Genomic DNA, 13600 nt, shown 5'->3' with positions numbered 1-13600 from the left:
AACTTATGCGGAACCCATACATCAAAGTGATTCACACAACCAAGCTGGTGCAAATGATTTTCAATGCTTGATTTGGATATTTTGAGTATGTCGGCTATCTCCCAAGTGATGTAACGTTGATTGTTCTCAATTAATGTCTCGATTTGGCCGCTATCAACTTCAACTGGTCTACCCGACTGTGGAGCATTGTCCAGCAAGAAACCTCCAGCACAAAACTTCGCAAACCACTTTTGACATGTTCGAGCAGTCACAGAACCTTCTCCATACACTGCACAAATCTTTTCGTTTCAGTTGCGTTTTTACCTTTCTTGAAATGATAAAGCATAATGTGCCAAAAATGTTGCTTTTTTTCTTCCATCTTCAATATTAAAATGGCTACACAAAAACTCACCAATTTTGATGCTTTTTAAAAAATGCACACTGATATGACAGCTGTCACAATACAATCTAACAAAATTGTTTCTAATGAAGTTAAAGACAACTCAGTGTTACTAGAGCTGTCTTACGGGAAAACTGAACAAACTTTTAGGCCAACCCAATACATTCCATTCCATGTATACACCACATTTTGTTTATTCATTCATCAGCTAATGGACACTGGTTGTTTCCCCGTTTTGGCTACTGTGAATAATGCTGCTATGAACATTGGTGTACAGGTACCCGAGTCCCTCCTTTCAATTCTCTGGGTAAATACCTAGGAGTGGAATTGCTAGATCATATGATGATTCTATGTTTAACTTTTCGAGGAACCACCAAACTGGTTTTCACAGCAGTTCTACCATTTACGTTCCCATCGGCAATGCATGAGAATTCCAATTTCTCCACACCCTCACCAACTTTTATTTACCTTTTTAAATTTTCTTTTTGTAATAGTCACATCCTAATAGGTATGATGTGGTATCTTGCTGTGGTTCTGATATACAATTCCCTAATGACTAATGATAAGCATCTTTTCATGTGCTTACTGGTATATCTTCTTTGGAGAAATGTCTATTCAAGTCTTTTGCCTAATATCTAATATGCGGGCTCTAGAGCGCAGGCTCAGTAGTTGTGGCGCATGGGCTTAGTTGCACGCGGCGTGTGGGATCTTCCCAGACCAGGGCTCGGACCGTGTCCCCTGCATTGACAGGTGGATTATTAACCACTGTACCACCAGGGAAGCCCTCTCTGCCTATTTTTGAATTGGGTTTTTTGTTGTTGCTATTGAGTTGTAATTCTTTACATAGTCTAGATATTAATCCCTTAGCAGATATATGATTTACAAATATTTTCTCCCATTCTACTAGTTGTCTATGTTTTGCCGTCACAAAACAATTAAACTTAAAACAAATCTTTAGCTTGTAATTATTTTTAAAAAACGATCTATAGTCGTCCCTCAATATTTGAGGGGGACTGATTCCAGGACCACCCCCCAACCCCACCCTGCCCCAGGAGGGTACCAAAATCCCCCAATGCTCAAGTCCCTTATACTTTAAATCATCTTCAGATTACTTACAATATCTAATACAATGTAAATACTATGTAAATAGTTGCTGGAACATGGTAAATTCAAATTTTGCTTTTTGGAACGTTCTGGAAATCCCCCCCCCAATATTTCCTATCCATGGTTGGTCGAACCCATGGATGCAAAGGGACAACTGTAACAGCAACAACAGAAAATACAACATTCATCACCAGCAAATATCAGATAAGAACTAAGATCTGTAACTCTGTGAGATACAGTACCTATTTTTTCTATAAATTACAAAGGAAAGTTGAATAAAATTTTGTAAACTTTTCACAAAATAATAAAGAGCTTATACAGACAGAAACTTGCAAGTAGAACACATTTGCATGGGTTTATTAACCTTTCTCATCTCCTAGAAAGACATTCTTCTATTTAAAATCTTTTATCTCCTTATTTTATCTCCACTTAATAACCCAAGCGGCCCGAATGACCCGTAAGTTACAAAGCATTCCCACCCCCCGTGCAAAACAAATACAACAGCAATGATGACAAGAAAAAACTTCTCATGAAGCCTGATAGTCTGTCTCTATCAGTTAGAACTGACTTAGTGCCTTGCAAATGTGTTCCAAATACATGACAGACATGTGAGAAAGTCAAGGTTTTAGAACTTAGGACTTCAGTACCTTTTATAAGAACACTTTTCACCAAAACAAGTATCAAGGTAAATGTAATGTTAACAAGATATTAGGTGCTCTGAAATGAATTCAGCAAAGGAAAGACTATGAATGGACTATATATTAAGTCATTTATATTAATGATTATTCTCTGGAAAGTGATGATTATTTTATTCAGGAGCAAGATTAAATTCAAGTTATATATTTCTGCTTTTCGAATATAATTTCAAACTTATGAAACTCCAGAGATATATACAAATTCTCAGAAACGTAAGGTCAATATCTAAAACTGACCATTTGCTAATTAATAAACAAGGCAAAGAATCTGATACAGGAAAGCCTAGACTTCAGGGTCGCCCAAGATCAGCCAGCTGGCTGGAAGAGCGGACTGAGCCCTAAGTGCATGTCAGCTCTGGGTCAGGGTTTTCTCCATTACCTCACAACTGGAACACACTTCTCAGCTGGGCAGCTATTTCAAATCCTTTCTGGAAATCAGCAGGGTAGAAATTATAACAAACAAACTCCAAAGCTTTGGCAAAAGTTCTCTCCAATTATTAGAAACCTACATATAAAGCTATTCTTAGTTGTCACCTCCATCTCATCTCCAAGATGAGGTTTAGCTCCTGTATTAAAAAGGAAACAGCAGTAACCATTTTACTAAGCTCTTCCTAGGTGCCAAGTATGAGGCTAAGCATATGACATGCACTATCTCACTTAATCATGAATTACCCTATGAAAATGGTGGTGTAAGGGGATTAAATAATTTGCTCAAGGTCACATTCCTAGGTAGTGGTTAGAATCAGGATTCAAATGCTTCTAAAATTAATTAATTAATTTCTAAAATACAAAGCCAGTAATTTGGTCTAACAACAACACGTCCCAAGGCCTAACACCCAGGGGGAGTAATTCTCCTCATCATCCAGAGACAGAGATATTTTAAATATATACTAGGTTAGGAACTGGACAGTGGTAGGCACTGTGTCTAGCTCAGCCCTGCACTGCTAGTTTCTAGCACACTGCCTGGTACGTGCTCATTAAATACCTGGTAAAGACATGAATAACTGAGTTCACGAATAAAGAAAATACACCAACTAAAGGGCATCACACAACACACCCTTTGGCTTCTAAACTGTGGACTAAGATCAATGCTTTCATCAAAAAATCAATCCACTTCTATTTTTAAAAAATCTATCTGATTAGTCAAATATTAAGTCTTTGAGGGCAATGATTTTAATAGTGAGTAAGTACTATTACTATGGTAGTAAGTAATGGTAAGCGTTATGGACTGTCCTCCCAAAATTCTTGTGTTGAAGCCCTAACCCCCGGAACTTCAGAATGATTCTATTTGGAGATAAGGCCTTTAAAGAGGCAGTTAAGTTAAAAACAGGTCAGGAGGATGAGCCCTAATCCAATCTGAATGGTGAGCTTACAAGAAAAGGAGATCAGATGCACAGAGAGATGACCACATGAAGAGGCCACAAGAGGGTGGCCACTTGCAAACCAAGGAGAAAGGCCTCACAGGAAACAACTCTGTAGGCGCCCTGATCTTGGATCAATAGCCTCCACCAGTAAGAAAATAAGTTTCTGTTGTTTAAGCCACCCAGTCTGCAGTATTTTGTTATGGCAGCCTTGGCAAACTAGTACAGTAAATAGCTATCACTACTGAGTAAGTACAACACGCTATGCTGGGAGATGGGTCACTGCAGGATTGGAGATGGAGCTGAGAGTCTCAGTGGGGAAATGCCTCTAAGTAAATATTTACACTGAAGCACTTCCAAAAGACCAGGAAGCTGGGCTACATTTAGCAGAGCTAATGCCTGCCACATGCCAGGCCCTGAGGCAGATGCTGCACTAGGTCCCGGGATATAAAATGTGCCGAGACCTTCCGCTGAAGTCCTCTGGCAGCAGACAAGTTCAAGTGAGCAGGCAGTTCGCGTGCTGTGGCTGCAGCAGTGATAACTGGCATTGACTGAGGAACTAACGTGCACCCAGAGTTTACTGTGTCCCAGAAGTGACCTACGCTCCTCACGCACTAAAACCCTATGAGATAACTATTATTCTCATTCTACAAAGAGGAAACTACAACACGGGGAAATTACGTCACCTGCTTTGGGTCCTACAAGCCAGTTAAGTGGTAAAGCCAGAATGAGAGCTCAGGTAACCCGGGGAGGGTCGTAAGTGCTCCATGGAACCCCGTGGGGCGGGTGCTCAGACACTGGGGGTGATAAGCAGTTTTCACATCTGATGGACTTCACCACCCCACACAGAGCCCATGGCGTGCAGAGGCCTATTCTTAGCACCGTATAAGGTGTTTTTGCCTTTTTGAAGGTTTTATGTCCAAAAATGTTTAATGGAAAGAAGGTTTAAATAAATTTATACAATGGTTTTCATCACAGAAACCACCTAAGTTTTCCTAATTCTACTGGGAATAAAATCTTATAATTTCCTGAGTACTAAGCTCACTGCTAAAAATACAAATGTTTTAAAACATCATTCGTCATAAACTTAATTCATTCTAACTATGCCATACAATATCACACTTAATCTGAACTCTAAAAGTAGAAATAAATAAAAAATAAATAGCATTTAAAACTATCTTGTCAATAAATACCACTTACATGGTGAGTGAGAAATAGGCAAGAAAACCTCTAATATTCTCAAAATAACATTGATTTCTAATATTAAAATTTTACAATATACCAAAAATAATAAATTCTAAATGTACGCCTTAAGTATGAGAGTTGAGTTGAAATTACTATAAAAGCATCAGTAAAATTATTCCAAAATTATTTCAGTTTTTTTTTTAAGCTGTGGAAACTTTTCTTCAATTGAATTCCTGCAAATTAATTAAAGAAAAATATAAAAAACCTGAGGTGCCTAGGCTAAAGCAGATGTAAGCTTTAACAGTAGCTGAACCACAAGGCGGCCCCTTGGTACACTGACAGTCCACTGAAGAAGTCTGAACACCACTAAGCCAAAGGGATCATGACTCACAGGAAGTTCTGGAAATACACAGCAAGCCGCTTAGAATACAGTGAGGATGAAGACATGCAGTGCTCTTAACTTCAGTAGAAATTCTCAGAGTTCTTTCCTTCTCCCCTCCCTTTTACAATTATTTATTAAACAAAAGACTGTGTATGAGAACTAGCACACACTGGTGAAGAAATGCATTCCAGTCAGGCAGAGGTAGGGACCACAAACAGAAAATAAGTTAACAAACAAATAAAAAGAAACTCCTTATAACTATAATTTGTAATAAATGCTATGAAAGGAACAAACTGGGTATAGATAGTAAGAGAATAATGGAGGTGAGTGGTGGGGAAACCGGACTTCTCAGACAATGGACTTCCATAATAAATGTGAGGAGAGAGGTCTGAGAAGACTTGCCAGACAGATGGGATCCTTTTTCCTTTTGAATTTTTATTATAGAAAAATTTTCAAAAGTAAATAGAATAGTAAAATAGAACTACCCCCATGTATCATCATCCACTCACAGCCTATCTCATTTTATCGATATTCATATCCGCTCCTCCCACCCCACCCTGAATTATTTTGAAGTAAATCTCAGACATATGATTTCATCTATAAATATTTCAGTATATATTGCTAAAATATAGTCTCTTTTCTCCGACCGCAACAGAAAAAAATTAGTAGTTGACAACAATAAATTATCCGGAAAGCCTCACATATTTAAAAATTAAACAATATATTTCTAAATAATCCATGAATAAAAGAAAAAAAACACAAAGAAAATGGAAATTATTTTGTACTAAATGATAATAATAATACAATGTGACAAAATTTGTGGAATGCAAGTAAAACACTACTTGGAGGCAAATTTATAGTTTTAATTGTTTATATTAGAAAAGAACTGTTTTAAAAAATCAATAACCTAACGGTCCACCTTAAGAAGATAAAAAAGAGGGACTTCCCTAGTGGTCCAGCGGGTAAGAATCCACGCTCCCAATGCAGGGGGCCTGGGCTCAATCCCCGGTTGGGGAACTAGATCCCACATTCATGCCGTAACTAAGAGTCTGCATGCTGCATCTAAGAAGTATGCATGCCACAACTAAGAAGTCCACATGCCGCAACTAAGAGTCTGCATGCCACAGCTAAACATGCCACAACGAAGATCCCACGTGCCGCCACTAAGACCTGGTGCAGTCTAAATACATAAATAAATATTTAAAAAAAGAAGAAGAAGATAAAAAAGAAATGCAGGCCAAAAGTAAGTAGAAGAAATAATAAAGATAAGAGCAAAAATCAATGATACAGACAGAGAACACAAATTACCAAGTCCACAATGAAATAGGGACACCACTATAGAAGCCACATTTGTGAAAAGATAATGAGAATATTATTAGCAACTTTGTGCCAATAAATTCAATAACAAACAAAATGAACAAATTACATAAAAAATAGGACTTATCATACACAAGACCAAATATTAAATGTGAAGAGCTCTATATCTATTAAGGAAATAATATTGGTCGGTGAATTCTGTCCAACATTCAAGGAAGAATAACTGCCAGCCATACAGAAACTCTGTCAATGCAGAGGATGAAGAAAGGCTGCCTAACTTGTTCCGTGAGGACAGCACAACTTCGATACCAAAGACAAAAACATTACAAGAACGATAATCATAGGCTAACATTCTTCAAAAGACCTAAAATTCCTTAGCAACACATTAGTAAATCAAATCGAGTGATATATAACCAAGCAGGGATTATTTCAAAACTGCAAAACTGGATAAATGTTAGAAAATTAATCAATGTAGTCTACCAATATAACAGAATAAGAGAAGAACTATAAAGTCGTTTCAGGACATGTAGAAAAAAAGCATTTGATAAAATTCATTACCATTTACAAAAAAATAGAAGGGAACTTCCTAAGCCTGACTGATGGTATCTATAAAAAACTTATAGCTAGCATTTAACTTGATGGTGAAACACTGCTTTCCCCCAAGACTGGGAACAAGTAAGATGCGTGCTCTCACCACCATTCAACATCTTCTGAGAGGCTCTAGCCAATGCAAAAGAAAAAATCAAGGGCATAAAGAGAGAAAGAAGTAAAACTATTCCTATTCATAGATGACATAATTATTTATGTAGAAAATCCCAAAGACATCACCAAACCTACCAGTGAATTTAGAAATATAATTTATATAATATAAAATATTTTTAAAAAATCAATTCTGAATACAGAAGCAAATACAGAAGCAAACAAGTGGAAAACAAAATTTAAAAAATAATCCCATGTATAATAATGTCAGAAAACATAAAATCCTTGGGAATGAATTTAACAAGTGTGTAAAGCCTCCACACTAAAAAACTATAAACATTGTTGGGAGAAATTTTTTAAAAACCTTAAAAAATGGAAAAGTATGTCTTTCTAAGCCATGAAAGTAAGACATACTTTCATGGCTTAGAAGTTTCAATATTATTAAGATTCAATTCTCCCTGAATTGATGCAAACCATAATGTTAGCAGGCATTTTTTAGAAATAAAAATTACTAGCCAATTCAACAATGTACATGCTAATGCAAAGGACCTAAAATAGCCCAAACAATCCTGCAACAAAAAATAAAGCTGGCGGCATTATACCACTTCACTTCAAGTCTTTCTGTACGTAAAGTAGAGTTATCTGGTATTGGCTGAGGATAGACAAAGCGATCAATGCAACAGAATAGAGCCCAGAAATAGTCCAACACTTACAGTCATTTAATTTTTTACAAAGATGCCAAAGGAATTCAATGGGAAAGAATCTTTTCAAAAAATGATGCTACAATTGTACATTCACATGGGGTGAGGGGAGGAGATGCTCAAACATTACATCAGACTACAAACAGAAATGAAATGAACAGATCATAGACTTAGAAGTAAAGCTAAAATTGTAAGACTTTAGAAGAAAACAAAGGGAAACATCTTCACAATTAGTGAGTCAAGATTTCTTCAGCCAGACACAGAAAACAATAGTCATAAAAGGAAAAAACTAGTAAATGAGACTTCATCAAAATTAAAAATTTCTGCTCACCTTAGGCCGAAGAACCACAATCAAGTACATTAAAAATAAGCTTTCATACTCCTTATTGTGCTTAACTGCATTTACAGTTATCAACATAGATAAAAAGCTAAGAATGTCTGTTCCTGAAGTGAATGGAGTTTTGTTTGATTTTAAAACTTTTTGCTGAAGAATAATAAAGACAGAGGAAAGCACATGAACGTTAAGTGCACAGCTCAGTGAGTTTTCACATGTGAAACCCACATGACCAGACCCAGAGCAAAACCAAGAAACAGAATAGCATCCTGAAAGCTCCCCCTTGTCTCCCCTTCCGGTTCCTCCCTGCACCTCTGAAGGTCATCCCTATCATGATGACCAACATCACTGACCATAGTTCAACAGATTTTAATTCTTTAAAACCGACTAGAATATAGAGAATAGTAGATGCTGCAGAACTGAAGTTAATGTACAGATATCTTGCCTCAAGATACAAGAGTATAAGAATTTTATCAATGAAATGAAATATAATTTCCAATACAGCATACCTTTGGTTTAGAATGCCCTCCATCTCATTCCTATTCTTCGCTCATGGAGGTAATTCTTACATGTCCTCCAAAATCTGAAACCTTCCTTGATTCTCTAGTTTAGATACATATACCCTTTTCCCATTCTCTATTCCCTCCTACCATAGTTCTCGGCACACCATTCCTATTATTAGAAGAATTATAAGCCTGTCCTCATCAGTGTGCAAACACTTAAGGCCAGGGATCCTGACTTGCTCTATGTGTTCTATGTTTACTTCTTCTTGGTTTAGTTCCTGTCAACATGATACACAATAAATGACTCTTAGTTGAAAACCCAGTGGTATAGAATCTGTTAAACGAGTAATATTATTTAAATTAATACCTCCAGGTCACAACAACCTATATCTGTGTAGACAGAGGGCTGAAAGCAATAAAAGTAAAGATTATGGGCTTTCCTGGTGGCACAGTGGTTGAGAATCTGCCTGCCAATGCAGGGGACAAGGGTTCGAGCCCTGGTCTGGGAGGATCCCACATGCCACGGAGCGACTAGGCCCGTGAGCCACAACTACTGAGCCTGTGCATCTGGAGCCTGTGCCCCGCAATAAGAGAGGCCACGACAGTTAAAGGCCTGCGCATTGCAATGAAGAGTGGCCCCCGCTTGCCGCAACTAGAGAAAGCCCTCGCACAGAAACGAAAGACCTGGGCTTCCCTGGTGGCACAGTGGTTGAGATCTGCCTGCCAATGCAGGGGGCGCGGGTTCAAGCCCTGGTCTGGAAAGATCCCACATGCCGCGGAGCAACTAGGCCCGTAAGCCACAGCTACCGAGCCCGCGCGTCTGGAGCCTGTGCTCCGCAACAAGAGAGGCCGCGATAGTGAGAGGCCCGCGCACCGCGATGAAGAGTGGTCCCCGCTCGCCGCAACTAGAGAAAGCCCTCGCACAGAAACGAAGACCCAACACAGCCAAAAATAAATAAATACATAAATAAATGAAAAAAAAAAAGAAAGACCCAACACAGCCAAAAATAAATTAATTTAAAAAAAAAAGAAAATGTGATTTAAGAAAAAAAAAAAGTAAAGATTATTACAATATATATTCTAGAATGTTCTGATTAAAGACAGAAAAGGCAAGTTTGGACCCGTAGTTTCACAACAGTAAAAGCTGAAGTAAAGTCTCAGAGAATACTCACTTTAAATGTAAGAATAATTATTTAATAATTATTAAATTATTAAATTATTCTTCATTAACATGAAGAATATTTTCCTTCAGAATCAAAATGAGATGCTAATTACCATATGGCAATGGTATGCCTCCAAAAAGGGGGGGGTATATAATTTTACTTATTCAAATGAACAGACAGATACAATGAAAATCAAATAACAATCTCATTTTAAGTTCATAAGTAATGACATTAATCTCATCTTATTAAAATAGAAATATTAATTTTATATGAATTAACATGTAACATAATAAAAAATTTTATTGCACTCGATGAAATAATAAGAATAACTGGATCCTTAACTATTTAGTGACATTTTTTGGAAAAATATATAGTTGTATAAACAACTGAGATTTACTTAACCCCAAATAAGTGAATTTGCATAGAAATTTTTGCTAGAACTACATGCCACCTTCACTTCTCTTTAAAAAACAAATATATTTTGCTATAGATAGTAGATATGAAAAATATTTCTCAACTTTCAATTAATGTGTATATGTGACAAATACAATCAGAGACCTATATAGGTGACATCCATAAGTCAGTTGATAATAATGATGATAAAAAGAGCTTCACTTACTGCTATTTCTCTACATGCCGACATAGAGATCCCGGTTCCTTCTATTTGTTTTAAAGCATAGTCTTTATCATCTTTCCTGTAAAAACAAAGTTATTTTAATATACAGATAAATCTAAATGTATGTGCATTTTTAATAAAATAAAATAAAAATAAATATAAATCACATACACTTTGACACCTTTCACATATAATCACATAATTTCATACGGGAGAAACTTTAGCTAATCTATTCCAATCCCATTACTTGATGAGGGAAGTTAGATTCCAAGGAATAAAAAGACTTGTCCAAGGCTCTATGGTTATTTGCAGAAGAGAAAGATTCAGAAATGAAGCTCCTGACTTCCAATAATAGGTTCTTTCTGCTCTAATATGTATACACTTCCTCTGTGTGTGTGTGTGTGTGTGTGTGTGTGTGCGCGCACATGCATATATAAAACTTGGTCTCTTAAAACCCATTCGGATATCGGGGTGTCAAAAAAATTACGAAATGAATGCATCATTCATAAAGTACAAAATGGTTATGATTTAAAACATGTTATATAGTTCATATCCCCAAATACCTTCAAAGGGATTCACTCGACATATGTTTACTGAGCACTTACTGTGTCTCCAGAACTGTGCTAAGTCCTGGGGATACAAGGGAATTCCTTCCTTTATGGAGCTTTCTGTGGCTACTGGTGGTGAGAGATAACTAACCCACCACAAGACAATATGATAACGCTGTGACAGAGCAAGTACGAACCGGAGAGCTACCCAAAAGCCACTCTTTTGCCTGGGGACCCAGGCAAAGCCTTCTCAGAGGAAATCCCATCTCACTGAGGCCCGAATGGTAGTCCTCAGACTTCCTGGGCTCAGGACCCTTTTACTCGCTTAGATGTCACCAAGGACCCTGAAGAGGTTCTGTTTGTTCTATCAATATTAACCCTCTTAGAATTGAAAAATGGGAACTCTTGAAAAACACAGCCTACAAAAGCACACATCCATTATCCACCAGAGCAATGGCATCATCACGTGCGACGTCACCTTTGAGAAAAACCCACTGTACACCCGCGAGAATCAGTGTGAAGAAAGGCGTATAACACAGCACTGCTATGAAAACAGTGTTGACCTTGCAGACCCTCTGAAAGGATGTTGAGGACACCTAGAGCTTCCCAGATCACACTCTGAGAACTGTGCTGTGTGTGTGTGTGTGTGTGTGTGTGTGTGTGTGTTAAGAGGGGAACAAAGTGTGAAGGCACATGAGGTGAGGGAAAAGCACTTGAAGAACATACATTAAACAACAGGAGATGAGGCTGGGGATATAGTTAGGAACCAGATCATAAACGTCTTTTTATACTCCAAGAACAAGAGGAGACGCTCCGTTAACAATTTTTAAACAGGAGAATATCAATCCTCCTCTGCTTTGGCGGCCTTTTAAATGTTGGGGGGCAGTAAATAAAGACAGGAAGCCGAGAAACCAGCTAAGTCCACAGTGTCCAAACTACTCAGGTGGGAGATGCTGGCTGCTGCCGAGGGGACAGACTGGAGCGACGGAAGGCAGACCGGCAGCACAAAGGACAGAACCCTGGGGATGAGGAAGGAGATGGGGTCGGACATAATGGCTCCTGCCCCAGGGAACAGGCCAGCACATCATCGTCCCCCGGAACAGGAGACACAGCAGGAGGAAAGGCCCGAGGGAACAGGAAGATGACGGCTCCGCTGTGTGCAGGCGGAGTCTGGTGCCTGTGAGACAGCTACGTGGGGATGGCAAGCTGAATAAGCACGTCTAAAGCTCAAGAGAAAGCTGAAGATATCAGCATATACATACTGTCAACCAAGCCGGGAGAGTGCATGAGGGGAGACCAAAGAGCAGGACTGGTAAGGAAAAGATTTTCAAAAAAGGCAGAAGAGTAAACAGTATCCAAAGCTGCCGAGAAGTCTAGCAAGGTGAGCAGTGAGCAGTGTCCACTGGATTTAGCAGTGATGAAGTCACCAGGGGATACTGGACTAGGCAAAAATAGTCGCAGTGACGTACTGGCAGTCTATACTGCAGAAGGCTGGGGAATGAATGGGGCATAAGTCAACTGAGACAATAGAAGTAGGTAATTCTTTGAAGGTGATAAAATAAGGCAGCAGCTGGAGTAATACACAAGGTTAAAGAATTTTTTTTAAGATGTAAGAGACTTGATTATGTTAAGTACTGAAAGGAAGAACCCAGAGAAAAGGAGATGAGAGGGAAAAACGAGAAGAGCAAAGACTGAAATGCTGGGGAGAGATTAGATTCAGAGCGAGAAGGAGCAATGTGTCTTCCATTGTTAACAGGAAGACAAAGGAGGGAGGAAAGGATAGATACAGCTGCAAAGAAGTTGGTTCAGAGGCAAAAAGCCAGGGGAGTTCTCATTTTGATGGCTTTCATATTTTTCTGATGTTGGAAATGAGGTCAAATACTAAAAGTAAGGGCAGAGTGATAGAGCCGGAGTTCTGAAAAGAGTGAAGGTTTGACTGAACAGATGAATAACTCCTTATAAAATCAATAAGTTTAATACTTTATCATTTTAAATTATCAATAAAGCTTACGTAACTTTATCTTTCCTTTTATAACATATTTACACCATATCCTTAGTTGTAAAAACAAATCACAATTACATTATTTTTCTGAAAAAAGATTTGTTTTACGACAATCAGATTTACAAGTACTTTCTAGTAAAGCACCATGGGCACACATTATATTAAAAATACACTAAGAATATCTGTACTTAATGTTCACCAAGTCTGAATGATTTCTGAAAGAATTAAAGGAGACATTAAAGATGGTGACACAAAAATAAAATGAAATTGGGATCAGAATAAATCTATTAGAGATTAGACAGTTCATGTGCATGGTACTGATTTAACCAGATGGTCAACCCAGGAGTGTAACAGGTTCTGTTATATCTACTGTTGAGGATAACTTCCTAGACTTGAGCCTTCTAAGGTGAGAGAGAGAGAGAGCGGTGGGGAAGCAAATAAATTAAACCAGAAACTAACTCACTCACCTCCTTGACAACAACCCCTGGACTTTCTCCTCGTTAAAGACAGCCATGTGAAAATTTCTTCAAAATGAGCTAAAAAATTCTAATCTGCAATCAGTTCTCTCCCCCATCCCAAGTAGTTACATGTTTTATATTTTATAAAAGTAA

General features: G+C 38.0%; 1 protein-coding gene across 4 annotated transcripts in view; it reads right to left on the bottom strand.

Annotated features, from left to right (window-relative positions):
- CDK8 (cyclin dependent kinase 8) overlaps window positions 1-13600 on the bottom strand; it is a 104265-nt gene that overhangs the window by 48187 nt on the left and 42478 nt on the right. For all 4 annotated transcript variants that reach the window (XM_059903473.1, XM_059903475.1, XM_059903476.1 and 1 more), the window contains exon 2: window positions 10443-10518. In XM_059903473.1, the coding sequence (XP_059759456.1) occupies window positions 10443-10518 (76 nt within the window). The remainder of the gene's footprint in view (window positions 1-10442; window positions 10519-13600) is intronic.

This window comes from Balaenoptera ricei, chromosome 18 (genome assembly GCF_028023285.1).
Source record: "Balaenoptera ricei isolate mBalRic1 chromosome 18, mBalRic1.hap2, whole genome shotgun sequence".
Taxonomy (NCBI): Eukaryota; Metazoa; Chordata; class Mammalia; order Artiodactyla; family Balaenopteridae; genus Balaenoptera; species Balaenoptera ricei.
The sequence above is the reverse complement of the archived record's forward strand: the minus strand, read 5'-3'. Positions and strand labels throughout refer to the sequence as shown.